General features: G+C 57.3%; 3 protein-coding genes across 5 annotated transcripts in view; all 3 read left to right on the top strand.

The window, feature by feature from the left end:
- MTMR14 (myotubularin related protein 14) overlaps window positions 1-7,572 on the top strand; it is a 31,303-nt gene extending 23,731 nt beyond the window's left edge. Inside the window, exons 18-19 of one of the 2 annotated variants that reach the window (XM_033071349.2) lie at window positions 3,901-4,056; window positions 7,222-7,572. In XM_033071349.2, coding sequence (XP_032927240.1) covers window positions 3,901-4,056; window positions 7,222-7,399 — 334 coding nt within the window. In that variant the 3' untranslated portion in view covers window positions 7,400-7,572. The remainder of the gene's footprint in view (window positions 1-3,900; window positions 4,057-7,221) is intronic. The other variant, XM_033071350.1, reaches the window with a different exon arrangement.
- Window positions 7,573-7,959: 387 nt separating this feature from the next.
- CPNE9 (copine family member 9) lies at window positions 7,960-14,909 on the top strand. Its single transcript, XM_033071351.1, has 21 exons — window positions 7,960-8,065; window positions 9,570-9,610; window positions 9,726-9,772; window positions 9,977-10,080; window positions 10,263-10,302; window positions 10,470-10,472; window positions 10,932-11,008; window positions 11,224-11,287; window positions 11,401-11,504; window positions 11,584-11,688; window positions 12,066-12,107; window positions 12,199-12,274; window positions 12,345-12,398; window positions 12,512-12,573; window positions 12,857-12,903; window positions 12,984-13,165; window positions 13,360-13,487; window positions 13,603-13,705; window positions 13,782-13,839; window positions 13,984-14,057; window positions 14,174-14,909. The coding sequence occupies exons 1-21, from the start codon at window positions 7,989-7,991 to the stop codon at window positions 14,324-14,326; spliced, it is 1,641 nt and encodes a 546-aa protein (XP_032927242.1). The 5' UTR covers window positions 7,960-7,988; the 3' UTR covers window positions 14,327-14,909.
- Window positions 14,910-15,582: 673 nt separating this feature from the next.
- BRPF1 (bromodomain and PHD finger containing 1) lies at window positions 15,583-27,106 on the top strand. 2 transcript variants are annotated; one of them, XM_033071329.2, is made up of 13 exons: window positions 15,583-16,214; window positions 17,087-18,046; window positions 20,280-20,436; window positions 21,542-21,673; window positions 22,014-22,142; window positions 23,117-23,429; window positions 23,915-24,226; window positions 24,983-25,270; window positions 25,360-25,507; window positions 26,025-26,161; window positions 26,247-26,365; window positions 26,473-26,627; window positions 26,714-27,106. In XM_033071329.2, the coding sequence occupies exons 1-13, from the start codon at window positions 15,619-15,621 to the stop codon at window positions 26,895-26,897; spliced, it is 3,630 nt and encodes a 1,209-aa protein (XP_032927220.1). In that variant the 5' UTR covers window positions 15,583-15,618; the 3' UTR covers window positions 26,898-27,106. The 2 variants fall into 2 exon arrangements, with proteins under 2 accessions (XP_032927220.1, XP_032927219.1); XM_033071328.2 differs by having other exon boundaries at window positions 23,912-24,226; window positions 26,714-27,105.
- The last annotated feature ends 212 nt before the right edge of the window (window positions 27,107-27,318 follow it).

Raw genomic sequence — 27,318 nt, 5'->3', positions numbered from 1 at the left:
TTACAGGAATGTTTTCTGGAATTATTGCATGACCATGCCACAAAATGGACTTGCTGGCTGGCACATGACAATGTGTTGCAATCAGAAACGGTGCTCACAGAGAACAGGCTGCTTGGGCACTGTCCCAGCCTGTAGATAACTGTCTGGGATTCAGCCAGGGCTCACAGTTCTTGGCAGGGTCCCATACTCCTTGCCAACATTTCCCACGCAAAGGTGGGAAGGGCTGCCCTTTACTCCAGGTTGCCACAGTCTGCCTCTACATACAGAACCTACTTATTGCTTTGGTTTGAGGGAAGAGCATATGCTGGCAAATGAGCTGCTTCCCAAATAGTCCTAGGTATGTGGAAATATGTCAGGTGAGCGGGGGCAGCACGGGGCAGGATGGAGCCTAGCTGTTGGCACTTAGCACTCATCTCAGTTATGTATTGAGAAAGGGAAGGATCCCTGACTGCTGCTCTGCCTCCAGTATTGACTCTTCTCTGGCAGGCAGATGAATGTCCATGTGCTCTGAAATACTCTGTGATGTGCAGCATGTTGCATGGGAAGCACTGACCTAATTAAAAGGAACCATTCCAGGTTAGGAGCTGCCAGTTTATGGCCTGCAAGAGGTCCCTTCTTGTGTGAAGGAACAGCTTGCAGCTCATCTCTGTTTTGCTAATCTAATTTAGTTAATCTTGCACTTTTGAGGGAGTTTCTTCCCACTCGTGGACCTGAAGAGGTGGGTGTGTGAAGCTCACTTTGATTCTTTTTCTGTCTGCCATTAGATGTCTGTGGCAGAGACAGCAACTTGAAGACTGGCTGTATCTCATCTCCTCTAACCATGTCAGCTTTGCTGTTGTTGTCCGGCTGCTTCCCGAGACCGTGCTGCCCTCGCTCCTAGCCAGCCTCTGGCATGGCTGTCATGTATTGCAGGCATGCTGTTCTTGAAGATTTGGGAATGGGTCTGGTGTCCCAGCAGTTCCAGCTTGTTCCATGGGCCCCACTGAAGCTCTTTTGGGGCCTCTCCAGTAAGACTTTACAAGAAGTATTCAGCGTAGAAGTTACAGGAAGACTTTCACCTCTGGCACTGGCTGGATTGTATTTGGGGTGCAGTCACCCCAGACATCCAGTCTTGGTCTCAAGCCAAGCTCAACTTTTAAGAAGCTCTGCTGTTGTTGCAGTGCAAACACATAATTTTGTGTTCCGTGTCTTCCCAGGCTTAGCCCCTGCTGTCTCTATAGGCTGTTCAAGGTGGTTATTGATTGTGACATTTCCTCAGGAGCCTCCCTTGAGAAGGCTTTGGGGATAGAGGAGAAAGACTGCCACAACATCTTAGCTCTGCTGGCCAGGCTCAGATCTCTGGGCCAGGAGAGAAATTACCTAGACTCATTGCAGAGTCAATCAGTTTGTTTAGTTAATCAACAAGTGTTTGTTCTGCTGCCTGGAGGCAAGACACAGAATTGACTGCCTTGGACTCCTAGACCCCAATGTTGTTGCATTAGATGAAGCCTTACTATGTTTGCACAGCTGCTTGACAAGGCTGGGGACCCTAGGAAGATACACAGGGCTTTTATCAGCCTGTCCATGGCAGAATTTAAGAGGTGACTTGACACACCTCCAGGAGGTGGTGTAAGATCAGTCTAAGCTTAGCTGACAACCATGGGAGGTGACCAGCAGCTGGAAGCTGGGACCACACACCCAAAGCAAAAAACAATTTTCTGTTCACCTTCTTTAGCACAGACTTACCTGATGGTGTAGTTGATGATTTTGGGCCAAGGAACATTTTTGCTGTCCCTGGTGCCCTGAATCATGGCTTGCCATGTGGGCAGAATCTCCCGAGCAGGCTCCACATACTATTCTCCCTTTGCAAGTGCTGCAGAACTCTGCTCTCAGAACTCTTCACGTGGAGATCCTGTTAGAGTCCAGGCCCTCCTCTGCCATTCATGCTTGCCCTTTTGTTTCTTTCTGGCCACAAACCTGTCCTCTGTTCATCAATCATTACTTTCTCTGGCAGAATCCTGTCTCTGCCTACTTTCAGCCCGAGCCTATTGCTTATGGATCTCTTTGCTCCTTTTGCTCAATTTCGTGTCACCATGTGTGACACTACTGTTTTCCCTGTCTGGCTGTGCTGGGCTCTCAGGGAGGTGACATCTTCCTCTTCACTCTGCACTGAGGCAGCATTCCTCAGTGCATCTCTCTGGCATCCTGCACTGTTCCTGCTGTGTTTCCATCATGGCACTGTGCTGTGGGCTCAAACACTGCCTGCTCCCCTTCACACTGACTTCCTCCACTTTATCTTCCAAAGGCATGAAGAGAAGTAGATGTCACTGAACAGCTGCTCCCCTTCCCTTACGAATTCCTTGCTTTCCAGGGAAGGTTATCCCTGTCTGATCTCCTGAAGATCTTTCTAATAGTATATGCTTCACTTTTTGCTTCAGTGAGGTGCCCTCATTCTTACTCGGGCTTTATGTTCCCCAGGAAAAGCACCATTTTGCAAGACAGGGTTCCCCCAATATTCTGACCCTCACTCCTCAGTTCATGGACCAGGCCAAGAACCTGTGTGAGACAGGTGAAGCTCTGCTCTTCCTGGTTTCTGCTGTCATGTCCTTTCAGAGCCTGAGCTGCCAGGCAGAGATATTAACCCCAAACCGCAGCCATGATGGGAAGCTGATCTGCAGAGAATTGTGTGACTCCTTTTCTGTGTTTGCACAAGCCAGCTCAGGACCACATTTCACACTGCTCAAACTCGGCTGTATTGATCAAACTAATTAAATGGCAGGCCTGGAATTAGAGTGAGATTGCAAATAGGTTTCCTGCTGTGCATCTCTTCCCACCTTTGCCTTCCAGTATAGCTCAGGTCCTTGCTGTGGGAGAGCCTGTCTTTCTGGCTGTTCTCCTGGTCCCTTGGGGAGCAGCTGCAGTGCGCCACTGCTATTCTTAGCTGTGAAGACAGCGTGCAAGTACCTGGCCCAGCAGAGCTGGAGCACTGCTCTCTGCCCAGCAGAACTCAGATAAATTATCCAGAAGATCTTGGTAGTGTGTAATTGAGCAGCTCCGCCACAGGCTGTGCTTCCAGCTATGTACACTCTGCTGTGCAGCAAGGCTTAATAATTGCTTGCTCCCTTGGAAGCCAAGCTCTGGGTTTGTCTCAAGTGATTGTGCCCTCTTGTCAGAGATTTTGGAGGGACTCCTCAGATTCACTTACCATGTTTCATGCTTCTTTCTTTCCTGGTGAGAGATTGCATACATCAATTATCCTTCCTTGGCTATTTAGCCTGTCCTAAAGATGTTTTGTCACCTGGTTTCTGGCAGAAAGAGCCCTTTCTTTCACACAGAAATTAAGAGATGTTCAGGCATTGGGGGTAGGTGTGCTGGGTACACCTTGGGCCTTGGCTCTGTTCAGATCTGGTGGTAATGCTCAGGAGTGTTCTGCTTTCTAACTGCTGTCAGGAGAATGATCTGTAAGTCTTTCCCAGCAATAACCAAGTCACAACCTTAACTTGCCCTTCTGCCCTGAGATGTGCTAACAGCTACAAAAAGCAACAGGGGAATGTCCCTTGTACAGCACAGCTTTCACATCTGTGAAGGGTTCAGAGCAGGATGTGCTGTTCCATCTCACTAATGGGTTTCTCAGTTCTGCATGGCATCTGCTTCGTGCTGGCTCTCTCCTGTCCAGCTCCTGGCGTGCTCCTGCTGCTTTGTTGGCCTCAGACAGCTTGGCTCTCCCTTCACTTTCAAAGGAAAGGCTTGGTCTGGGGCCCAGCCCGAGCTGCATGTTGCACCCTGGTCCCTGAGTGTCAACAGTGCTGGCACAGGCGCTGCTGGCCGTCTGCCTGGCAGGTCCCTGGCAGCGGTGCCAGTGAAAAGCATGTGGCTGAATGATCTGACTGATCGCGCCGTCTCCCTCTCTCTCTGCCCCAGATCGGCGGACCATTCTCTGCCCGGATCTTCCGTTTCCACAGACTTTGGCAGCTGGCAGATGGTGACAGGGTGTGGCAGTATTCGGGAGCAGGCAATCCTGAACGCAGACGCCTCTCTCCCTTGCAGCTTCCCGGATGAGTTCTCTAGCACTTGCCTGTAAGTGTCTCAAACGCAGGATCTCTCCTTGGGTCTCTTGGCTGCCTGCGAGCACTGCAACTTTATCACTCTGGCACTTTCGGAGAAGCCTGGGAGCCCATAACAAACTGTTCATCTTCTCTGCCTCGATGTTTTCTGTCCACAAACTCAGTCCCTGAGCACTCTTTGCTTATGCTGAACGCGGAAAGAAAACGGCACTTTCTCTACCTAATGATGGGGGAGCGCTTTGCTTTCTGTAGGAAGAAGAGGTTTTTCTTTCTTCCTCAAAGATGCTGAATATGGGCATAATTGAGTGCAGTTGAGGATTCACGTTTGTCAGGACAGGACTGGTAACCCAGATTCCTTGCTTTTCATTTTTGTTCACCTGTGTCTTCCCACTGGGGTCAGATCCTTGCTGGAGTAAGAGAAGGACTTTCCGTCTGTAACCCAAATTTTGTCTGGCCTTGTGCAGCATCATTTGCAGGTGCTGTGCCTGGCCAGTGCAGAGCCACAGAGACCCTGTGTCCTGCCACATCCTGCCATGTGAAATGGCTGAGAGGCAAATGTTCCTCCCCAAATAGAAAACCACCTCTGGAAGCTTGAAAGACTGGAGATGTGCTTTAATGGCTGTTAGAGGAGAACCTTGGTTTGTGCCTTCAGGCTGCAAACTCTCCATCAAGAAACTGAACTGGCAGATCAGGGGCTGCTGCTAGCAAGCAATGGTAGAGCTGTGCTGCCAGATGCTCAGTCCCTTACTGAGATCTGAGTACGTGCTTTGGAGGCAGAGGGCAAGCAACATGAAAACCCGTGTCTCCTGTGAGACAGGCTGCCTGCCCTGGTTCTGCGTCTCGTGTGGCTGCGTGCTGTGCTGCTGAACAGAGCAGAGCAGCTGCCTTCAAGTTACGGTGAAGCTACAGAATCCATGAATTGACAGATCCAAACATTGCAAGAGATGTCAGACGTGGCCTGGCCAGGATTTGTTCTTTCCTGAGGGCACAATGAGCTGGTCCTGGAGTAGTTTGGAGATGGGCAAGGGAGAAAGGATTGAAGGATGGGCATGTGAATAGTGACTGCTTTACTGTGTCTTGAGCTTAGCTGTGTTTGGTCACTGCTGTTCACCAGCAAGTTGTTGCTGCCCCTGAGTCAGATCCAATGTCGGAATAGGGAATTCAGTAGAGAAACATGAATCAAAGTTGATAGTCCTTAGGCTTATGCAGTTTGGAGAGTGACTGCTTGGGGCAGTGGATTCAAAAGAAGGAGAACAGTGGTGGTGCTTCTCCTGTGGGTGCTCTGCCCTGTTCAGCTATTCACTAAAGCTGTGGGTTGCTTGGAGGTGCTACGACCAGGAGCTGCATTGAAAGGATGAAGAGTTCACAGCAGTGTTGTATTGAGCTTAACCCAGAGCCTCTACCCTCTCTCTGCTCTGCATCAGCCCTGTTTGCTCAGGACTCCATTGTGGTTTTTTCCCTGTTTTTGCAGCCCAACACAGTATGATTTTTTTTTTCTTTTAATTCCATTTAAGTTCCCACTTTGCATCTTCACTGGCAGCAGCTCGATGAAGGTATGCTTTTCACAGCCTACTTCTAGTGCTTGTGTGGGGCTTGTCAGGGCTTACTTCGAGCTGGGGCTTTGACAGCCTCCTCTCATCCCGCACCCCAAGCTGCAGGCAAGCGGGCAGGCTGTAGGAAGTGTAGCGGGGCAGAGTGCTGTGGATTTGGCAAGGAAGCGCGACCTGCCTCCGCGGGGAGCAGTTCAGGGTGAAATGCTGCAGCCAGTCTGCAGGGCTTGGTGTGGAGCAGTGGCTGGCTGCTTGACCCCGTGCCTTGGAGTGTCTCGCTCCCTGAAACAAACCAAAAAACCCAAATACAAAATCTGCCCTGTAAAGAGTTGTGAGAGCCACAGGACACAGGACCTAACTGCTGCACGCCCTCGCTTACCTCTGCGCGTGACATCTGAGATCGCTGTGCTCGGGTGCAAGTAAGTCCTGCCTTCACGGAGTTTATTTTAAATGCTAGCAGGTTTGCGAGTTCCACGTCCTAATTAGGTTGCCAAAAAGCATCGCTAATGTGTTTAGATATGTTGTTGCCTTTTTTTGCCCTCTGGCTTCTCTTTATTATCAGACACAGTAAACAGCGGCCTGGTTGGCTGCCTCGGCATCGCTTGCTGTTTATAGGCCTCCCACCATATCCTCTTGCTGCTGTTTCCGGACCGAAGCTGTTGGCTGTGGGTGGTTAACACTTCCATTCAGATGAGCTGTGCCAATTTATAGCCAGCCCAGGCGCTGGAAGATTAAAGAGAATTTTTTATGGGGAAGGTTCGCACTGTGCCCTTGGAGTGACCTTTGAGGAATGTCTTAATCTCTCTGGGAACCACTGGCATGTCGCAGAGGCACTACAGCAAGGATCATTTTAGGCTGGAGAGCTTGGAACAGCTGCCTCTGGGCCCCAGTCTTGCTTTCCCCTGCTCCCTCAGCTGAAGTCTCACCTTCCTTCTGCTGTTTTCCCCCTGCCCCTAACCAGGTGTGTGCATCAGCAGACGAGGAGAGCAAGTCTCATGGGAAGTCATGCCCTACTCTGCTCCTGTTTGCAGAGAGCAGCCATGCTGGGGAGCAGAAGTAAAGTGCTGTTCAGCTCTCTTCTTCCTGTGGCTGGAGTGTTCCTTGGGGTTTTTGTCACCTTGTCTGCTCCCTTTCATTCCCCCTTCCACAGAGCTCTCTGTCCTGGCACAAGCAGACAAGGCTGGGGCTGGTGGAAGTAGGGGATGGTTGCAAATAGGTTGAAAGTGACTGTCCAGGCACAGCACATGTGGACAAGCGACATCTGTGTGAGGAAGGGAGGGAACTGGTGCAGGGACTGATGTCAGCACCCACTTGGCCAAAGCACCACTTTGTTTATGAACTGCAGCCTTATGAGCACCATGCTGGTGGGAGAAACAGGGGACAGTGGAGTGTGTGAAGGAGGAAACCCCGGGGGGAGCAGGAGACTGAGGCTGCAAGTGGCTCCGTGGGTTGGGTTGGATGAGGAGGCAGTGGCACCAGCTGCCATCAGCTCTGTGGGCAGAGCCTTTTGGGGCTTGCACAGCCTTAGCCACTGCAGCCCGTTGAGCACCACAGCCCTGTGTTAGGAGTGAGAGCTGGGATATGGAGAGGGATGGCTGCAGTTACTGACCTCTCCTTCTCTCTCCTAGACTGGTGTCAGCGAGTGACCGTGAGTCCCGTCTGGAGGAAGTGCGTTCTGCCTTTCTGGCAAGCTACAGCCGGACCATCGGCCTGAAGGCCGTGCCCCCCAGCCCCTCAGGGGCCATCGGTGGCCTCCTCGAGCAGTTCGTGCGGGGCGTGGGACTGAGAGGCAGCAGCACCCTGTGAACACGGCGTTCCCAGACCACTGCCTGGAAAACTGGGTCTGGCGTCCTGGGACCCTCTTCTTGGTGCGGGCACCTGCTGCACCCAGCGCCCGCCGCCAGCCCCCCCCCGCCTGGGGCTGGGGGATGCGGGGTCTTCGGCGAGTCTCTGCAGTAAATGACCCGAGCTGTGCCCTCTCCTGCCTCCTCTCTGGGCTGCGGGCGGGGACAGCGGGGCCGGGAGGGGGCGGCGCGGGGGAGCCGCGCTGCCGGGGGCGCCGCTCACTATAAATAGCCCGGCCCACTCTTCGCGAGCGTCGGCACCGAAATAACACCGAGCCGAACGCGGGAGGAAGCCCCCGGCGGGGCGGGATGGGAGCTGAGCCCCCTCTTGGGAATCGCGGGCGGGACGTTCCAGTGGAGCCGAGCCGCAGGAGCCGAACCCCCTGGTGCCCGGGTTGGTGCCCCCGCTGCCGGCAGGGAAGGGCCGTCGTGCTGGAGATGTGCTGAGCCGTGCCGTGCCGCGCTGTGCCCGTGCCGTACCCGCCCCCGGGCGCGCCTCCTCGGTGGCGCGGGAGGAGGCGGTGCGGAGCATCGGCGGCGCCCGGGCGGGGATGGCGGCTCCGGGAGCGCTGGAGCCGGCGGCCGGCAGCGTGCCGGGCACCAAGGTGGAGATCACCGTGTCGTGCCGGTGAGCCGGGAGCCAGGCGAGGGAGCAGGAGGGCGGGGGCTCGTCCGTGGACACGGGTGGGACACGGGATGCGCTGCGGGGCTGCTCGCTGCGTCCCGCTGCCCGCCGCTCAGCCCCTGGTTCGAGGCGTCAGCTGCTCCTCTCTCCCTGGGTAGCTCTCGGTGCCAGGGCGTATGCCCAGCATCCCTCCACCCTGCTGCTACCCATCCCGCCCGCTTCCTGGGGTCCCATGGGATGTTGTCACCGGGCACGGCTGCTTGAAGCGACCCGATGCCCTCACCCGGGGCTGAGGCGCGGGACGGTCCCTCGCGGCTCGATGCTTGTGGGAGGCGGGTGATGCCGGCGGGCCAGGGTGATGCCGGCGGGGCGCGGGGTGCCGGCGCTGGCTGCGAGCAGCTGCCCGGTTTGGTGAGCTCGGTGCAAGGCAATAGGACCGGGAACGTGGCAGCGCGATGGGGACTGCGGGAGAGGGGCTGCTCTGTGCTCCAGCTTGTGGCCAGGGTCCGCCGGGCAAGCGGCGGCGGTTGAGCCGGTCTGCCGGCGGCTAAATATAGCCCGTCGGAGACACCGCTGCTTGCGGTCGGGGGTCCCGCTCGCAGGGACAGACACCAGCGTCCTGCTGGGGGGTTGCGTCCCCGTGCTGTGGGTCCTGTGGCACGGAGCGCCCCGACCAGGGTGGGTACCTCCAGCACATCCCCGAGCTATGCAAACTCTAGCCCGGGCCGGAGGCTGTTGTGCCCTCTCCCTGAGGCTGAGCCCTGGTTCCCGCTGCCAGCTTCCCGGACGCCAGGCAGAGGGTCTGTGGGGCCGCGGGACCGGGCAGCTCCAGGCAGGGACCGGGGATCACCCCTGGAGACAACCCAGGGCAGGGGCAGCCTTTGCTTCGCAGCCTCACGACCCAGCCCGGACCAGGGTGCGGTCTCTCCCTTGCGTGCTGGGGTCAGGGGAGCTGGCTTAGCCCCGCAGCCTCCGGCCGTGCCCCAGCCCACCCTCTGCTGCCACCCCGGGGGTGCGGGAAGTATCCCAGCAGAGCCGGTAGCATCCCCCGGCACTTTCCGGTGTCACACCGCGCACAGGACGACGATCAATCGTTCTGCCGGTAGGTGTGTCGGGGGATGCCCACTGGCTGCTCAGTCCCTGCTCCAAGTGTCTCCTTTCTTCTCACTTCTGCACCCTGCCATTAGCCAAGCTCCTGCTGCCGGGGCGCGGCGGGCACTCAGCCGGCGCCGGCGGCACCGGGGAAGGTTTCATCCTGTAAATGGGTTCCCTGTCATGTTCAATCATCATCAGCGCTGGAGACGCTGCTCGCCGCTCGCCTTTCTGCCCCACCGAACCTTGCAGAGGGAGCCGTCGTGTCTCCCTGGGAGTGCCAATGCTCTTATCCATGGGTGCCAGCACGGCCTTCTGGCATGGCGCTGACCTGTGATCAGGGGGATGGACATGGGGAGCCCTTGCTGGGCCAGGTGGGGCGCTCAGGGTGGCTCATGCCTGGCTCTTTCCCCAGGAACCTGCTGGACATGGACACCTTCTCCAAGTCCGATCCAGGTGGGTGGCAGAGCAGGGCAGGGGGCATGGCATGGCATGGCGTGACATGGAACAGACACGGCACGGCATGGAACAGACACGGCACGGCAACCTGGCTCTGCTCCTCTCTCCGCAGTGGTGGTCCTCTTTGTGCAGGTCTCGGGGAGCAGCGAGTGGAAGGAGGTGAGCGTGGCCCCCTCTCTTGGCTAATCCCCAGCTGGGTTAAACGGGCCCATCTGGCCACCCGTGTCCACGCTAATGATCCCTCCCCGTCCACGCTAATGATCCGGCCACGCCAGCAGCACTAATCCCCCACGGGGATTAGTGCCGAGGCAGCTGCGATGGGGATGGGTGCTGGGGGGGCCACCCTCACCCCTCTCCCTGCAGTTCGGGCGCACCGAGGTGATCGACAATACCTTGAACCCCGACTTTGTCCGCAAGTTCGTCCTCGACTACTACTTCGAGGAGAAGCAAAACCTCCGCTTCGATGTGTGAGTAGGGTGGCCAGGGAAGGGCTTAGCCCAACTGAGGGTGAAACAAAGCACCGAGTCAGTAATAAATAAGGATAATAAATAAGAATTCAGTGTTGAATAGCCCAGATGGGTGGGGAAGCGGGCTGTGTGCTGGAGCATCCCTGCAGGCACCAACTCAGGGCTCTGCTCTCCCATATCAGCTACAACGTGGACTCCAAGAGCTGCTCCACTTTAAAGCAGGTGAGCACAGTGTGTGCCAGGGGGATGTGTAGTGATGCCCCGGCGTGATGTTATGCTGAGACACCCCAAGGCTGTGCCCTGTGTGGGTGCTGTCAGTGGGGGGACAAGTGCCCCTCAGAGGTCTCTAACCTGCTCTCCATCTCTCCATGCCCCATGGGGACTGGCAGAAGGTAGGTGCTTACCAGACACCAGCCCTGCTCTGCCCTGGGAACCCAGCCCTCATGGTGAGGCAGAATGGGGCCAGGACACTCCATAGGATTGGCTGTTGAGGGGTAGAATGGGTCTAGGATGGCCGAAGGGGTCCAAGACAGGTCAGAGCATGTAGGGCAGTTTGGGGGTGGGGATGGAACAGACCCAAGATGGGTCCAGGGATATGGGCTGGCCCTAGGGCACAGAATGAGTGTAAGGCGCATGGAGCGGGCACCTGGTAGTCCTGGGGATGCACAATGAGTCCTGGGCTGCGAAGTGGCTCTTGGGTCAGACTGTAGGTTCAGGAAACTTGGGGTGGCCCAGAGCCAAGTTGTTGGCAGGTCCCATGGGTGCATTGGGAGAGAAAGTGGTGGGTGTGAATGGTGGGGGACTGGGGCAACAGCCCTTCAGGGTCTCACAGTGCTTTGTTTGGGGCATAGGACTTCCTGGGGCAGGCATTTGTGGCACTGGGAGAGGTGATTGGGTCCCAGAGGGGACGCCTGGAAAGACCCCTAACGTGAGTCACACCCTATGGAGAGGTGAGGTGGGAGGGTACCACACTGTGTCTCCACCACCTGCCCCACTGGTCCCCTCCCTGCATGTCCTGTGCTGGGGATTCTGGTCACACTGCCAAGCACCACCAGCTTGGACAGAAGCCCCACCCCTAACCTCACTTCTTGCCCCTGAACTGCTCTCCTTGACCCCAAGCTGATTGTGTACCTCTGGTTCCAGGGGTGTCCCAGGGAAGCGGTGTGGGACTATCCTGCTGCTGGCCGAGGAGCTGAGCAACTGCCGGGTGAGTATCCGTGTACCAGCTGCAGTGTGGAGAGGGCTGCACAGTCCCACAGTACAGAAGCTGCTGGTGCCAGGGTTGAGGAGATAGCTGGCAATAACAGTCCCTGTCCCCAGGATATCGTCACAATGCAGCTGTGTGCCAACAAGCTGGATAAGAAGGACTTCTTTGGAAAATCCGATCCTTTCCTCGTCTTCTATCGTAGCAATGAGGATGGCACGTGAGCGCAGGGACCCAGTGGGGCAGACAGGGTGCCAATGTCACCAGACAGGGTGGCCCACCCTGCCCTGTCTCCCCAGCTTTACTATCTGCCATAAGACAGAGGTGGTGAAGAACACACTCAACCCGGTGTGGCAGCCCTTCACCATCCCCGTGCGCGCTCTCTGCAACGGCGACTACGACCGGTACGGGGATGGGGGTGGGGACAGGGACAGGGACAGGGGCAGCCACTGGGCCAGAGCGGGGTATGAGCAGTTCTTTGTGGGCTTGGCCCCTCCGTGGCAGGCAGCTCAGAATTGGGTCCCGATTGGGTTTTTTTCTCTTTTGCAACCCAAATTACATAAATGCATCCCCCTCCTTTCCAAGGCCCCCACCATGACCCAAATTTCCTGCTCCCTCCTGGCAGAGCCGCAGGCTGGGCAGGCATGGCAACTCTGCTGGAAGCTGGTGGGCAGGGTACTCACTGCAGGTTGGGCTGTGGGGCTGGGTGTCCCCAGTCAGGGGCTGGAGGGGCTGTGCCAGCCTGGCTGGTAGCTCACCCACTATGTGCCTTCACTTTCAGGACGGTGAAGATAGATGTGTACGACTGGGACCGGGATGGGAGGTGAGGGAAAGAGCTCAGGGTGCTGCTGAAGCTTCCCAGGGCACTTCTCACCCAGGTGCCTGGCCATGCTGACTCTGTGTTCCTTCTGCAGCCACGACTTCATCGGGGAATTTGCCACCAGCTACCGGGAGCTCTCTCGAGCACAGAGTCAGTTCACAGTGTATGAGGTAGGATGGTGGGTCAGGGTGAGGGCAGGGTGCACTCCATGCTGGGACTGACCCACCCCTGTGCCTGCAGGTGCTGAATCCCAGGAAGAAATGCAAGAAGAAGAAATATGTGAATTCTGGCACTGTGAGTGGGGCTGGGGAGTTCCTGGGCCTCCTGCCTTCCAAGGGCTGATGCTGTTCCACCTGCTGTTTGTGCCAGTTTGGGGAGGCTCCAGATCTGATTCCCTGCGCCCACAGGTGACACTGCTCTCCTTCTCCGTTGAGTCTGAGTTCACCTTCGTTGACTACATACGGGGCGGGTGAGTGGGGGGCCGGGAGCCCCCTGGCTCCTTGAGATCCCTCATGGCTGAGGGTCTCAGGGCGAAGACAGTGGTGACATGAAGGTTCAGTGAGGGGGCCAGGGGGGAAGGGGGCAGTGGCGCTGAGAAGTAGATGCAGAACAGTGGCATGGGACTGTGGGGTGCTGGCTGGGGAAGGGGGACCAGGCAATGGGTCTGGGCAGGGAAACACTGGCACTATGGGGCTGGAAAATGGTATACCTGTGCCATGGGGCTGGCAGCCTCCCTCGCTCTCCCCCTAAAGGACACAGCTGAATTTCACTGTTGCCATTGACTTCACGGCCTCCAATGGTGAGTGCACCTGGTGTCTGGGGGCTCCCCATCACTGTGGGGGTGGCCATGGGGTGGGTGTGATGGGCACTGTGCTGCAGGGTTGCCATCACAGCCCACCTCCCTGCACTACGCGAGCCCCTACCAGCTGAGCGCCTATGCCCTGGCACTGAAGGCAGTGGGGGAAATCATCCAGGACTACGACAGTGACAAGCTCTTCCCTGCCTACGGCTTTGGTGCCAAAGTCCCTCCTGATGGCAAGATCTCCCACCAGTTTCCTCTGGTGCGCCCTCCCTGTGGGACAGAGCTGAGAGTGAACCCAGACCCCCTGGCTGTGGGGCAGAGCTGGTTGTGGGGTGCCCACAGCAGCTTGGTGGGGAGGGGAAGCACCCTGGCCACATTCTGCCCCAGCATCCCACAGCCTTGGGGACACCAGGAACTGTGGTCCCCCTCCAAGTGCCCATCTCTGTCCCCTAGAACAACAACATGGAGAACCCCAGCTGTGTTGGCATTGAAGGCGTGCTGGAGTCCTACCTCCAAAGCCTGCGCACTGTCCAGCTCTATGGTCCTACCAACTTTGCTCCTGTCATCAACCAGGTGGCTGGGTGAGCACTGGGGCACTGTCCCCTTTGCCATCCCCAAATGCCATCTGTCCTACAGCATGGTCGACTGCCCCACACCAGTGGGGTGCTTGAGAGACCCCATCCCTTTTGCCCATAGGACAGCTGCCCAGGTGACCGATGGCTCACAATACCACGTCCTCCTCATCATCACTGACGGTGTCATCTCTGACATGCTGCAGACCAAGGAAGCCATTGTCACTGTGAGCGCACCCTTGTTGCTCTGAGTTCACCTCATATGGGCACTATCCTGGCTGACACCCTGCCTCTGCTCCACAGGCTTCCTCCCTGCCCATGTCCATCATCATCGTGGGAGTAGGTCCAGCTGAGTTTGAGGGTGAGTTGAGACTTGGGGACACCAGGGAAAAGGGATGGAAACGTGGTCCCTTCCTCTGGGATGCCAAAGGCATCCAAAGGGCTGGTGTTTCCATCCCCGGTGTTCACCCCACCGAGGCTTGGTGACACCAGCTGTTACCCCCAGCCATGGAGGAGCTGGACGGTGATGAGGTACGGTTGTCTTCCCGAGGACGATATGCTGAGAGGGACATTGTACAGGTAACTCTGGCATTAAATCCAGACCCACTATAGGTGAGAGATGCTCAGTCCCCCTTGCTGAACCCCACAGCAGTGGAGTTGTTTCCAACCTGACTGGAAACTTCTTGCCCTCAAAGTTTGTGCCGTTTCGGGATTACGTGGATGACTCAGGCAACCAGGTGCTGAGCATGGCCCGCCTGGCCAAGGATGTGCTGGCTGAGATCCCAGAGCAGCTGCTCTCTTACATGAAGACCCGCGACATCAAGCCTCTCCGAGCAGATCCCAAGTAGCTCTTCCACGAGCCGTGGGACTGGCTGGTGGGGCAAGGATATGTCACCCTTTTTCTGCCAATAGCCAGGGCTTAACCATGGAGATGTGGCCCCAGTTAGGGAGATAATCAACTGCTATGGTTGGTCAAAACAGGGCTGGGATCCGCTTCTGGCAGTGAGATCACCGGGCTGAACATCCTCGGCTGCCTGTTCCTCCTGCCCGATGTCCAGCAGCAAAGGCGGGATGTGCCCGGCCGTGGGGCAGGGCGGGCAGGGCCAGCGCCGGGGGAACACAGCGTGTCCGTGTGTGTCCCGGGAGAGCAGCCTGGCGTCTGCCCAGGGCAAGGCTGACCCTGAGTGCCTGCTGGGGGTCTCAGCCCCGCTGCTCCTCGGGGCAGCGGCCTCACCCTGCTCCTGCCTGCGCCCCATTCCTGCCTGCGCCCCGCTCCTGCCTGTGCCCTCTCCCCCGGCTCTGCTGCCCCGGGCTGGCTGGCTTGCCTCGTGCCCTGCCCACGGCCGGGGCTCCCACCGCCGGGGGCTGCCGGGGCGGGGGGCAGGCGGGTCTCTACTGCGTTATCGACTGTAAATAAACTGCTCAACCGGGTCTGCTGCCGTGCTGGGCCAAGGGGAGCGGGGAGACCAAGGGGGACGGGAGGACCGGGGAGGCAGGGGAGGCCAGAGGGCCGAAAGTACCGGGGGGCGTGTAGCCAGGCCAGGGGAATCGGGAGGACCTTGGAAATTGGGGTGATCTGGGGGACGGATGGATGAGGAGGGACCGGGAGAACCGAAGGGCCGAGGGGGGCGCGGGGGGCCGGGTTGGGGCGGGGCCGGGCGGTGGCAGCGAGGTCTGTGATTCGAGACGGCAGATTCGCCACTGCCATCGCGGAGCCACCCGACCCGGCCCCGCCGCTTCCACGTGGCCTCCTCGCCCAGTCGCCGCCGCCGCAGCCGCCGCCTTCTCCGTCTCCTCCGTCCTCGCTGCCGCCGCCGCCGTCCGGTGCTGCTGCCCGGCGGTGCCGTGGCGAAAGTGCGGTTGCTAGGGGCGGCGCGGCGCTTTACCCAGCGGCCGCCCCGCGCCAGGCGCCGCCGCAGCTCCATTGTTGGGGCCGGCCCGGGCCCGCCGCTGCCGCCGCCGCCGCCGCCGCCCATGGAGCCGCCCGCCCGCTGAGCGCGGCCCCGCGCCGGGGAGCGCCGCCGCAGGGAGGGAGCGGGCAGCGGGGAGCCAGGGCAGGGCGGCCGGGGCCCGGGGAGGGGGCGGCGGGGCGGGGGGCCCGGCCCGGCCCGGCCCGGCCTCGGCCCCCCGCGGCCCCGCCATGGGCGTAGACTTCGACGTGAAGACTTTCTGCCACAACCTGCGGGCCACCAAGCCGCCCTACGAGTGCCCGGTTGGCACCTGCCGCAAGATCTACAAGAGCTACAGCGGGATCGAGTACCACCTGTACCACTATGACCACGACAACCCGCCCCTGCCCCAGCACACCCCCCTGCGCAAGCACAAGAAGAAGGGGCGCCAGGCCCGCGCTGCCAACAAGCAGTCGCCCAGCCCCTCCGAGACCTCCCAGTCGCCCGGCCGAGAGGTGATGACCTACGCCCAGGCTCAGCGCATGGTCGAGGTGGACCTGCATGGCCGCGTCCACCGCATCAGCATCTTCGATAATCTCGACGTGGTGTCCGAGGACGAGGATATTCCCGAGGAGGTGCCCGAGAATGGGAGCAATAAGGAGAGCACGGAGACGCAGAGCGTCCCGCCCAAATCTGGGAAGCACAAGAACAAGGAGAAACGCAAGGACTCCAACCACCATCACCACAATGCCTCGGCCAGCACTACGCCCAAGCTGCCCGAGGTGGTGTACCGAGAGCTGGAGCAGGACACCCCTGATGCCCCGCCTCGTCCCACCTCGTACTACAGGTATTGTCCGTGGCTGGGTGCAAGGCTCATGCCCTGGGTTTGGTGATGGAATTGGCCCCACTCTGTTCAAGTGACTTGCCCGTCCTGGAAATAATCTCTCTTTGCCTCTCCCAGGTCTCACAGAACTTGCTGCTCCATAGCTTCAGGCTCCTGGGGCTCTGCCTGGTGTCCCATCACAGTTCTGAGGGGTCTGTGTGTCTACAGAGCTCTCAGTTGCTGCTTAGGTCATTGCCAGCAGTTTGATTGCTGCGCTCTTTCCTTGCTGGAACAGCACGTAAAATCAAAACAAAACCCAAATGTGTCCTTTTGCCTCTCATTTTGCTCTTTGGAGATATGCTGGGATATTTTGAGAGCCTTTCAGCACCAAGGCATATCTGTAGGATCTGTATGTTTATGGTCATAATTTATAATTGTTATCCTACAGTACTCTGTGAGAGATCTGGTGGATAGAGTGGTCCTAGTTAATACCTCAGGCAGGAGTTAACAGAGGCCCCTAACCAGAATTAATGAAACATGGCACCTCCATGCATGGTTATTGTGTCTTGTTTGTGAGGCTGCTACCTCCAGAGCACTGGCACTTGCTGGGTGGCCCATGCAGGCGCTTTCTTGCACTGATGAGTCTCCAAGGTCTGACCTTGCTCCTTAGACCACTTGTTTTGTCTTCAAGATGCTGTTGTGCTGCTGTTCTAGTCAGAGTGCAGCAGCATCTCCCTCTTTTGCACATTCCTGCCTTGTCCCTGTATCTTTATTTTGACTTGTGGCTCAGCTGGAGCATTTGAACATTCCCTCAGTCACAAACAAATCCTGGAGTTGGAGCTCAGCATCTCCAGCCATATCAAACATGCCCTTACCTTCCCATGCTGTTCTTCTAGGTACATTGAGAAGTCGGCAGAGGAGCTGGATGAGGAGGTGGAGTACGACATGGATGAGGAGGATTACATCTGGCTGGACATCATGAACGAGAGACGGAAGAACGAAGGCGTGAGTCCTATTCCCCAGGAGATCTTTGAGTACCTGATGGACCGGCTAGAGAAGGAATCCTACTTCGAGAGCCACAACAAGGGGGACCCAAACGCCTTGGTGGATGAGGATGCTGTCTGCTGCATCTGCAACGACGGGGAGTGTCAGAACAGCAATGTCATCCTCTTCTGCGACATGTGCAACCTGGCTGTGCACCAGGAGTGCTACGGGGTGCCCTACATCCCCGAGGGACAGTGGCTCTGCAGACGGTGCCTGCAGTCACCCTCACGTGCTGTGGACTGTGCCCTCTGCCCAAACAAGGGGGGGGCCTTCAAGCAGACGGACGATGGGCGCTGGGCACATGTGGTCTGTGCCCTCTGGATCCCAGAGGTGTGCTTTGCCAACACCGTCTTCCTGGAGCCGATCGACAGCATTGAGCACATCCCACCCGCACGTTGGAAGCTGACCTGTTACATTTGCAAGCAGCGTGGCTCTGGGGCTTGCATCCAGTGTCACAAAGCCAATTGCTACACTGCCTTCCATGTCACCTGCGCCCAGCAGGCCGGGCTGTACATGAAGATGGAGCCTGTCCGGGAGACGGGTGCCAACGGTACCTCCTTCAGTGTGCGCAAAACTGCCTACTGCGACATCCACACCCCGCCAGGGTCCGTGCGCAGGCTTCCCGCCCTCTCCCACAGCGAGGGGGAAGAGGAGGACGAGGAGGAAGAGGAGGAGGGGAAGGGCTGGAGTTCTGAGAAAGTCAAAAAAGCAAAGGCCAAGTCTAGGATCAAGATGAAGAAGGCGCGGAAGATCCTCGCGGAAAAACGAGCTGCAGCGCCTGTGGTTTCTGTGCCCTGCATCCCCCCGCACAGGTACGACCTGCAGCCCTGCCTGAACTGGGCAGAAATTTCTCCTTTCCTCCATGCTTTGTGTCCTGCTTTCCACGTGGGCATTATCCTAAACCTCTCGTTAGCTTTTTGCACAGGTGCTTCTCACTTTGTTGCCGCAGAGGGCTGTGGTGGTTTCCTCTGGGACTCCTGCAGAGAGGCAGGGCCGTGCATTGCCCCACAAAGGTGTGTGGGCCCTCAGCAGGGCAGGAAATAGCTGCTGTTAGTTTAACAGTAGAGAATGAACTTGGCCGGATGCGTCAGGAAGCAGCTGGAGGTTCCCAGCACTCCTTTCCGGTTGTGCTGACCTCAGGCACTGGAGTAAACGAGGCGGGGAGGAGGGAACTGCTCTCCTTTCTGCCGAGGTCTGTTTTCTCCTGAGGCTGTGTCAGTCAAAAGACAGAAGTGTGGGAGTGATTCAGGCCTGGGAAATGGGCTAATCCTGGGGTTATTTTGGCTCTGGAGCAGAGAGGTCTGGGGTCAGGATCCCTGAGCAGAGCTCATCCATCCCAGCAGCCATGTACTCCTTACTGGACTTCCTCAGTGCTCTTTGCCAGGCGCAGCAGCAGCTGCTCCTTCTCGGCACTGCCTGTTGGAGCAGGGCCTGGCAGCCACGGGTGCTAAAAGCTGTCTGAGGAGGGGTGACTGGAGAGCACCAGGGCTCCTGCCAAGAAACATCGAGGTCCTAATGCTGACTCTCCAGCATGAGGCCTCCTGAGGGGTTGTGTTTCTGTCACATTCCAAATCTGTGGTTCCATGGGAAGGTGCAAACACCCTGTAGTTACAGTTGCAACTGCTTTGTGCCTTGCTCTTGTTAGATTGTTGGGCTGGCGTGCAAATCCCAAAACGAGAGCATCTAAAAGCCTTGCCAGAATTTGTCAGTGTAGTTTATAACTCTGGATGTCCTCAGCAGCATGTGAAAGCACATAAGGGCATCTTAGGATCTTTTTGGATCTCACTGTCACCCTGCAGCAGGTGACACCCAGTTGAAGCACAGGTTGGGCATGGAAGGTAGTGAGCCACCAATCCTGAGCTGCTGAGCTCTCCTCCTTCCTGTGTCAGGAGCTGTGTTGAGGCTGTGACCATAGGACACTGTCAAGACCCTCAGACCCTCAAGACTTACCTCCTGTGCAGCTGGAAGGGAGCACATGGAAGCCATGGGCTATGCTCTCTGGGCAGCATTCTGGCGACTTGGGGAGGCAGGTCTGCCGCAAGGCTGCTGGCTTTTTGCCAGGGTCTGTTTGTGTCCCAAACCTACATTTTTGCTCACTCTTGCTCTCCATAGCAAGAGCCTCTTTTCTTATGTGTGGACATATTGGCAGGCAGTTTGTAGGGTCTTGCTGCTATTGCGTTCACAGCGAAACCCACACTGAGCTGGAAGCTGTTAACCTCTCCCCAGGCCTTCCTGTTGGGATTAATTATTCTTCAGGGGCTGTTGCCAGAATGCCACATGGCTTCCTGTGGGAGCTGTGCTTGGCCGGTGATGGCATATGAGGCTGCTGTCCCTAGTCTCTTCAGCTGAGGCTGATGCAGGTTGGGTCATCCCCTGGGGAAGAGCTGTCCCTGGGACATGGGGAGATGCTGAGGGTTCATCCCTTTGTCTCTCTACTAGCAGGGCATCTCTGTCCAACTCTGCTGAATGAGGCTGTCCCAGCCCCTCCAGACTATCTACTGTTGTAGGAAGTAAGCAATCCCTTTTGTGGTGTTCTGGGCTGTTTCAGGTAGCCTTGGATGGGACCTCTGTTGTACTCATACCTCCTGCTCCCTCCTCATGCTTTGCCAGGGTTTGTCTCTGATAACATTTGGCCAGACCCCCTATCACAGCAAGTGGCCCTCAGCCAGCTAAATAATGCTTTTGGGTAGTAGCACTGTAACAGCCATGGTCTCAGGGACCGTGGGAGCTGTTAAAGGTCCAGCCCCAATGTAGCTGTCTTGCACCCCAAGCTGCCTCAGGCTTTGCCCAAAAGTTGATGGGAAGTAGAAAGGAAAAGTGTGTTATGGAGAGGCAAAGCTGCACATTTCCTGGCATCCTTTGTTGTGCCTACCCTGTGTGTCTTGGTGTTACAGAAAGTCCTGCCACAAAAAAGGGTGTTCTCTGCCTGAGGAGCTTCTCAGCTGTTCTCAAGTGGCCTTGCTGCTACATGTCGCTAACCAGGGCTTCTCCTGCAGCAGCCAGGCCTGTCATTGATGTACTCTGTGCTTCTTCTCCTTTCCTCAGGCTCAGTAAGATTACAAACCGTTTAACCATCCAGAGGAAGAGCCAGTTCATGCAGAGGCTGCATAGCTACTGGACTCTGAAGAGACAGTCCCGCAATGGTGTCCCCCTGCTCCGCCGCCTTCAGACACACTTGCAGTCACAGAGAAACTGCGACCAGGTAAGGGCTGCTTGCTAGGGGGCTGCAGGGAGCCCTGGCTGCGTGTGTGCTTCCTGCGCCTTTGGAGCTGTGGGCTTGGAGCCTTTGCTGCATGTGATGCCTGCAGGTGCAGAGTGGGGGTCAGGGGCATGAGCTTTCAGATGAGGAAAGGGCAGCCCCAGATGCTTTTGCTGCTTCACTTTCTCCTCCGCTCTCAGTGTTCAGAGAATTGCCAGGCAGCGACGCAGCTGGCAGCCTGCCACAAGAAGGGAATCCTGCCCTCTCAGGCTGCCACACTGAAGGTAGTTCCTTTCTTGTGCCTGAAGAAAGTTCCTTTCTTGTGCCTGCACTTAGCCAGTGGCAATGGCAGACCTGTCAGAAATGGCTCTAGTATGAGGCTGCTGTGTTGGGCAGTGTTCAGAGAAATGGCCGGGGATCTCCAGGAACAGTCTGGAACAAACCAAGGCCTTGCTTCCAGTTTCTGATAGTGGTCCAGGAGTGTTCCCTCCGGGTGCTGCTTCCAGGCCATAGTCAGCACTTCACAGATGTGAAGTCTGCTGCCAGAGAGGAAGATTTTTCTTCTGGCTCCCCATCTGAGCTGTAAATCTTTCTTTCTGAGGCCTTTGATGACTGTGACTGGGCAGGGGTTTCTCCTGCCTTTGTCTGTTCTTATTATTTGTGCTGGAGAAGAGTTGAGACTGCTTCTGCTCATTTGGCTATGGCAGGATAAAAGTTTAAAATTTTTTGGTGCTCCAGAAAAGAAAGCAACCAGAGCTGTGTTCTCTTTTTGACCTGTTGCACTTTGTTGGAGCTGTGAGCAGCGGCACAGACCTCTTGGGCAGCTGCAGGCAGTCAGTCGGTCATGTTAGGAGCAATATTTCCAGAAGTTCAGGATGTGCACCTCCTGACATCCTAAGGGCTTGGTGACCAAGGGGCAGGTATTTAGCTCTCGTGAGAGGTGAGACTGAATCACCTGCCTAGGTTACAAGAAAGGAGCTGTGACCTTTGCTGCACCAGCAGGTCATGCATGCTGGTTCTCTTTGCCAGGGAAGAGCCCCTGCACACATTCAGGAAGCTGGAGAAAGGAGCACATCTTCTATTAGCTTATGGTCTGATGTTCCCACAGAGAGACACTGAGGATAAGAACTGGGCCCTGAAGGAACAGCTGAAGTCATGGCAGCGCCTGCGCCATGACCTCGAGCGCGCGCGCTTGCTGGTGGAGCTGATACGCAAGCGGGAGAAGCTCAAGAGAGAGACGGTAACGATTGCCCCTCCTTGGGGAGCCGCTGGGGTGGGCATCAGCTGGGGCTCCTTAGAGTGCTGTAGGTGTGCCGGGGTCCCCTCGGCTGTGCTGCACCCTGCTCCGATGGCTCCGAGCAAAGGTGGCTGCTCTGCAAGGCACAGGTGGGATGCACAGGTGCTGGAGCTGGTGTTACACCTCTGCTCCCCAGAAATGGGGGTGAGAGGCAGTCTCTGCCCCTCAGCAAGGAGAGGAGAGGGGTTGCTGTCCTGCAGGGCTGCACTGCTGCTCCCTGCAGACAGTCCCCACCGCCTGGCTGGTGCCAGGGATTCAGCCCTGCTCTGTTCCTTTGTTTCAGATCAAAGTGCAGCAGGTGGCATTGGAAATGCAGCTGACCCCCTTCCTCATCCTCCTCCGTAAGACGCTTGAACAGCTGCAGGAGAAAGACACAGGCAACATCTTCAGTGAGCCGGTCCCTCTGTCTGAGGTAACAGAAATCTACGAAGTAAGAACCCCCTCCCCAGATTTCTACTTCACTCAAACTTGTCCCTTGCTCGTGCCAAGGGCTGCCCAGGGTGTGCTCTGGTCCAGAATATCCTTGAGCAGCCTGGTGCTGGCTCATGCATCCCAGCACCACTCACTCACCGAAGGGGGGTGTGGAGCAGTGCCCCTCCTGGGTGAGCCGAATGCAGAACAGCTGAGCTGGTGACAGCTGGGGCACAGCACTTGGCTCTTCCTCTGTGTGTGTTACTGGTGACACTCCAGGGTCTGTGAGTAGTTGAGGATTCTCACTGGGAAATGCAAAGTGCCAGCCCTCAGCAGTTGGCATGTTCTTACCTGTCCTCTTGTGAAGGCCTCTGCTAGATGACTGAGCACAGCACAGAGATGGGTTTGACCCTTAGACTGCCACTGCTGCAGGCAGGGGAGATAATTCCTGAGGCTGTCACTGAGTCGCTGCCTGGAAATATGGTGAAAGTCCACATCATCTCTGCAAGCTTCTGGCAGCAGGTCAGCATGGAGGCATCTTAGCAGATGGGGAGGAAGGCTGCACCATTTCACCTGCAGCCAGTGCTGCCACCTGGAAGGCTCTGTTTTACCTTTCTGCACTTACTGTCACCCCTGGGGCTGCACTTGCAGCTCCCTCTCCAGGGAATAATGTGTTGCATACTGGATCCCTACTGCCTGCAGGCAGGAGTTGAGGACAGGATGCTGGCTTGTGTGCTGGAGCCATAAAAATGCTTCGGAGTGCATATCCGCTCTAACAGGTTGAGCACAGCACATGGGCTTCCTAGTCCGGAGGCGTTGCTGTTCCTCAAGCTGCAAAAGCAGACGGCATTCCCCGATGTGCATTTGGGCAGAGCACAGGGAGTGATACCTGATTCCTCTAACAACTGTTTTCTTGGAGCAGGTACTGCTAACTGTGGTTCCTGGGCTCTTAACTCTGGCTCTTTCCTCATGCAGGTCCCAGACTACCTGGATCACATCAAGAAGCCAATGGATTTTCAGACAATGAAACAAAATCTAGAAGCCTATCGCTATCTGAATTTCGACGACTTTGAAGAGGATTTCAACCTGATTATTAACAACTGTTTGAAATACAATGCCAAAGACACGATCTTCTACCGGGCAGCCATCCGTCTGCGGGAGCAGGGAGGTGCTGTGCTCCGGCAGGCTCGCCGGCAGGCAGAGAAGATGGGCATTGACTTTGAGACAGGCATGCACTTCCCCCACTGTGTAACTGTGGAAGAGGCTCAGATCCAAGACCTTGAGGATGGTGGGTACTTGTTCTGTGTTCTGGGGTACGAAGGCTTCTCAGAGGTAAAGCCTGGGCAGAGTCAAGGCAACCAAGAGTCTGATCTGCCTCTTCTGGGAGGTTAAGTTGAATGATGGGCTGTGTGTCCCCACTCCCTAGACAGCTGGTGGTTTTGCTAGCCAGATATTTATCAGCCCTGTTAGGTTGGTTCTAGGCAGTGGTTTGCCTGTGTGTCCTTTCTTTCTTTCTGTTGCATCCTTGTTCCAGATAATGTGAACCCTGGTATTCTCCACGCTGCTGATCAGCCACCAGTAGTCCCAGCTGGCTGGCTTCTCACAGGGCTCCTTCTCTTGGTCTTTGAGAGTAACTTCCCTAAAGAGTTCACAGGTGTTTGGTGCCATGTCAGCTCCTCTCCTGCATGGTTGCCTCATGCCCAATCAGGTAGAGGAGCTCCAATGAGTCCCTGATTTTTTTCATCCATCTGCTCCTCTTTGTTTCCCCAGAAGATGTGCGGCTGCTGCTCTCAGAGAATCAGAAGCACCTGCCCTTGGAGGAGCAGCTAAAGATCCTGCTGGAGCGGCTGGATGAGGTCAACGCTGGCAAGCAGAGCATAGGACGGTCCCGCCGGGCCAAGATGATCAAGAAGGAGATCACAGTCCTACGGCGGAAGCTCGCACACCCACGAGACCTGAGCCGGGAGGGGCTGGAGCGGCACAGCTCCTCTGCCAGGGGAGTCCTGCAGTCCCACAACCCCTGCGAGAAGGACCTGCAGACAGACAGTGCTGCGGAGGAGAGCAGCAGCCAGGAGACTGGCAAAGGTAATGCTCCCTCCAGAACTGCCAGTCTGGGGAGCCATGGAGAGAGCTGCCTCTGGACAGGCATGTCTGGGGAGAGGCTGCCCTGGCAGGTGCCTCCTGAGACAGGAGGGCTGTGTGGGCAGCTCCCCACACACACCTCGCTCTCTACTCCTCCATGGGAATGAGGCAGGTGTCCTCTTGTGGGACAGTCCCTTATCCCACATGCCCCTGCAGGGACTCCTCCTTTCCTGTAGTGCCTCTCTTAGGGGTAGGTCCCGAGTATGATGTTTGTGCTTCCCCAAGCTCCCTCCCAACATGCTCACTGGATAGTTTGTAGTGAGCTGTGCCAGCCAAGCAGGAGGGATTGGATGAAGGAGGCCACGTTCTGTGTCTGAAACAGCCACAGCCTGGTGTGTGTTTGCCCCTTTGGAGGGTTGGCAGGTCACTGGCGTTCACAGCTGTGGTCAGCCCTCACCTGGTGAATTCATCTCCTTGTCAGTCGAGGAAAACAGGCCAGCTGCCAGCTCTCTGGATGGAGATGCTGAGCTGAGCTCTGTGGGGAGCACAGCAAAAGCTCCAGAGCTACCATGTGTCACTGGGGGGTTGCCACCTCTGCATCCCAGTCCTGTCCCCTCATCACTGGGAAAAGCAGGTTCTTCCTGGAGTGAGGGAGGATCTTCTGAGATAATGTTCCCCAGAAACTAAGCTGTGTCTTGACACCACTGCCCTGCAGTCCCTACCATCAGGGCTGCAGCTGACACCTTCTCCCTCTTCCAGGTCTGGGTCCCAATTCTTCTTCCACCCCAGCACATGAAGTTGGCAGGAGGACCTCTGTGCTCTTCTCCAAGAAGAACCCTAAAACTGCAGGCCCTCCAAAACGTCCAGGACGCCCTCCCAAGAATCGAGACAGCCAGATCACTCCTGGGCATGGGAGCAGCCCCATTGGCCCCCCCCAGCTGCCAATAATGGGGTCCTCCCAGCGGCAGAGGAAGCGGGGGCGAAGCCCACGCCCCAGCTCCAGCTCGGACAGCGACAGTGACAAGTCCACGGAGGATGCTACCATGGGTGGGTGCAGCTGGGCAGCTGTGGCCCCACTAGCAGCACGTGGCAGCCTCTGGTGCAGTGGTAATGCTCTTTGTTGGGGTGTTTTTCAGACCTGCCAGCCAACGGTTTCAGCAGCGGGAACCAGCCCGTGAAGAAGAGCTTCCTGGTGTACCGCAATGACTGCAATCTTCCCCGGAGCAGCTCTGACTCGGAGTCCAGCAGCAGCAGCAGCAGCAGCGCTGCCTCAGACCGCACCAGGTACTGCCCCTGGCCCAGCTCTGCTGACAGTGGTGCTACCCAGGGTGACAGTGAGCAGCTCTCAGCCTTGAATTTCTGGACAAGCACCCTATTTGGTGCTCCCCATCTCGTTCATCCTGCAGCTCAGCTGCTAATTCGTAGAAGTCTGTGGGGTTTGTGCCTTTTTTAATGTAAAACCTAAAGGTGCAAGTGTGCAGCAAAGGGGTAGTAGGAAGCATGAATGGCTGCTCTGTCATTGGCCCTTCCAGCAGCTGGCACCAGCAGGTTCCCACCTGCGCCTCTAATTTGGATCAGCAGACATCTTCTGGTCCTCCCAGGCAGAAGCGAGTGAGGGTCTGGCTTGCACCCTGGCAGAAGCACCATCCCACCTTTCTGCCTGGTACCCCTGCCAAGTCCTTCCCAAGGCTGGCAGCTGGAGACCACAAGCCCTGGTATCCTACCAGCCTGGCCCTCTGGAAAACAGTTTCTGGAAGCTTAATGAGACTCCTGCTGATGGCTCTGCTCCTTGTCTCCACAGCACAACACCCTCCAAGCAGGGCAGAGGGAAGCCCTCCTTCTCCCGAGTGAACTTCCCAGAGGACAGCAGTGAGGACACATCAGGGACAGAGAACGAGTCCTACTCCGTGGGCACGGGACGAGGTGTGGGGCACGGCAGTAAGTACTGTGGCTGTGCAGCCGTGTGCCTGGCTTGCACCATCACCTGGGGGAACACAACTGACTCCCTTCTCCTCCTGTACAGTGGTGCGTAAGGGCATGGGGCGTGGTGCAGGGTGGCTGTCTGAGGATGAGGATTCTTCCCTGGATGCCCTGGACCTGGTGTGGGCTAAGTGCCGAGGTTACCCCTCCTACCCTGCATTGGTGAGTACTGCCTGTCATCAGGGTCTCTCAAATACATGTCCCCTCCCTGCAGACTGGCTCTTTGGGTCCCTGTTCTCCTCTCAGCCCTCCCCTGCTCTTTTTTGCAGATCATTGACCCCAAGATGCCGCGGGAAGGCATGTTCCACCATGGTGTCCCCATCCCCGTGCCCCCCTTGGAGGTGCTGAAGCTGGGGGAGCAGATGACTCAGGAAGCACGCGAGCACCTCTACCTTGTCCTCTTCTTTGACAACAAGCGCACTTGGTAAGGCCAGGGTGCCGAGGGCTTTGGGGGGGGGTCCCCAGAGACGATTGTAACCCTCAAACGAGGTGGCCCCCCGCTCTCCGCAGGCAGTGGTTGCCCCGGACAAAGCTGGTGCCTCTGGGGGTGAACCAGGACCTGGACAAAGAGAAGATGCTGGAGGGCCGCAAGTCCAACATCCGCAAGTCGGTGCAGATCGCCTACCACCGCGCCATGCAGCACCGCAATAAGGTGCAGGGCGAGCAGAGCAGCGACTCCAGTGAGAGCGACTGAGCCGGTGCCGCCGGCACTCCCCTGCCGAATCTCAGGGCAAACGGGGCTCGGTGACCCCCACCCCGTGCAGCTGGCCTGCACTCACGGGGGGCCAGGGGAACCGGGAGGGGTGGGGCCGGTCCCCCGTGCCTCCCCCCTCCCGTTCCCGGTGCCCGCTCCCCCAGCCCGCCGCTCCCTGGGATGCTGTTCTGGCCGCCGCCGCGCCCCAGGGCGGCCCCTCGCGCCCCGCACCCCGTGCTGCCCCCCACCCCTGGGCCCAGCCCCTGGCCGGCCCCGCGCTCGGACGTTGTTTGTATTTATTTTGAAGGAAGAAAAAAAAATCTATTGATTCTTAGAAAATAAACCTCCGCTGCGGAGCCGCGGCCGCTGCGGGCGGGGAGGGAGAGGGAGAGGGAGCGGGAGAGGGAGAGGGAGAGGGAGA

Source organism: Catharus ustulatus, chromosome 13, assembly GCF_009819885.2.
Source record: "Catharus ustulatus isolate bCatUst1 chromosome 13, bCatUst1.pri.v2, whole genome shotgun sequence".
NCBI lineage: Eukaryota > Metazoa > Chordata > Aves > Passeriformes > Turdidae > Catharus > Catharus ustulatus.
Note: the sequence above shows the minus strand (reverse complement) of the source record. Positions and strands in the feature narration are given on the sequence as shown.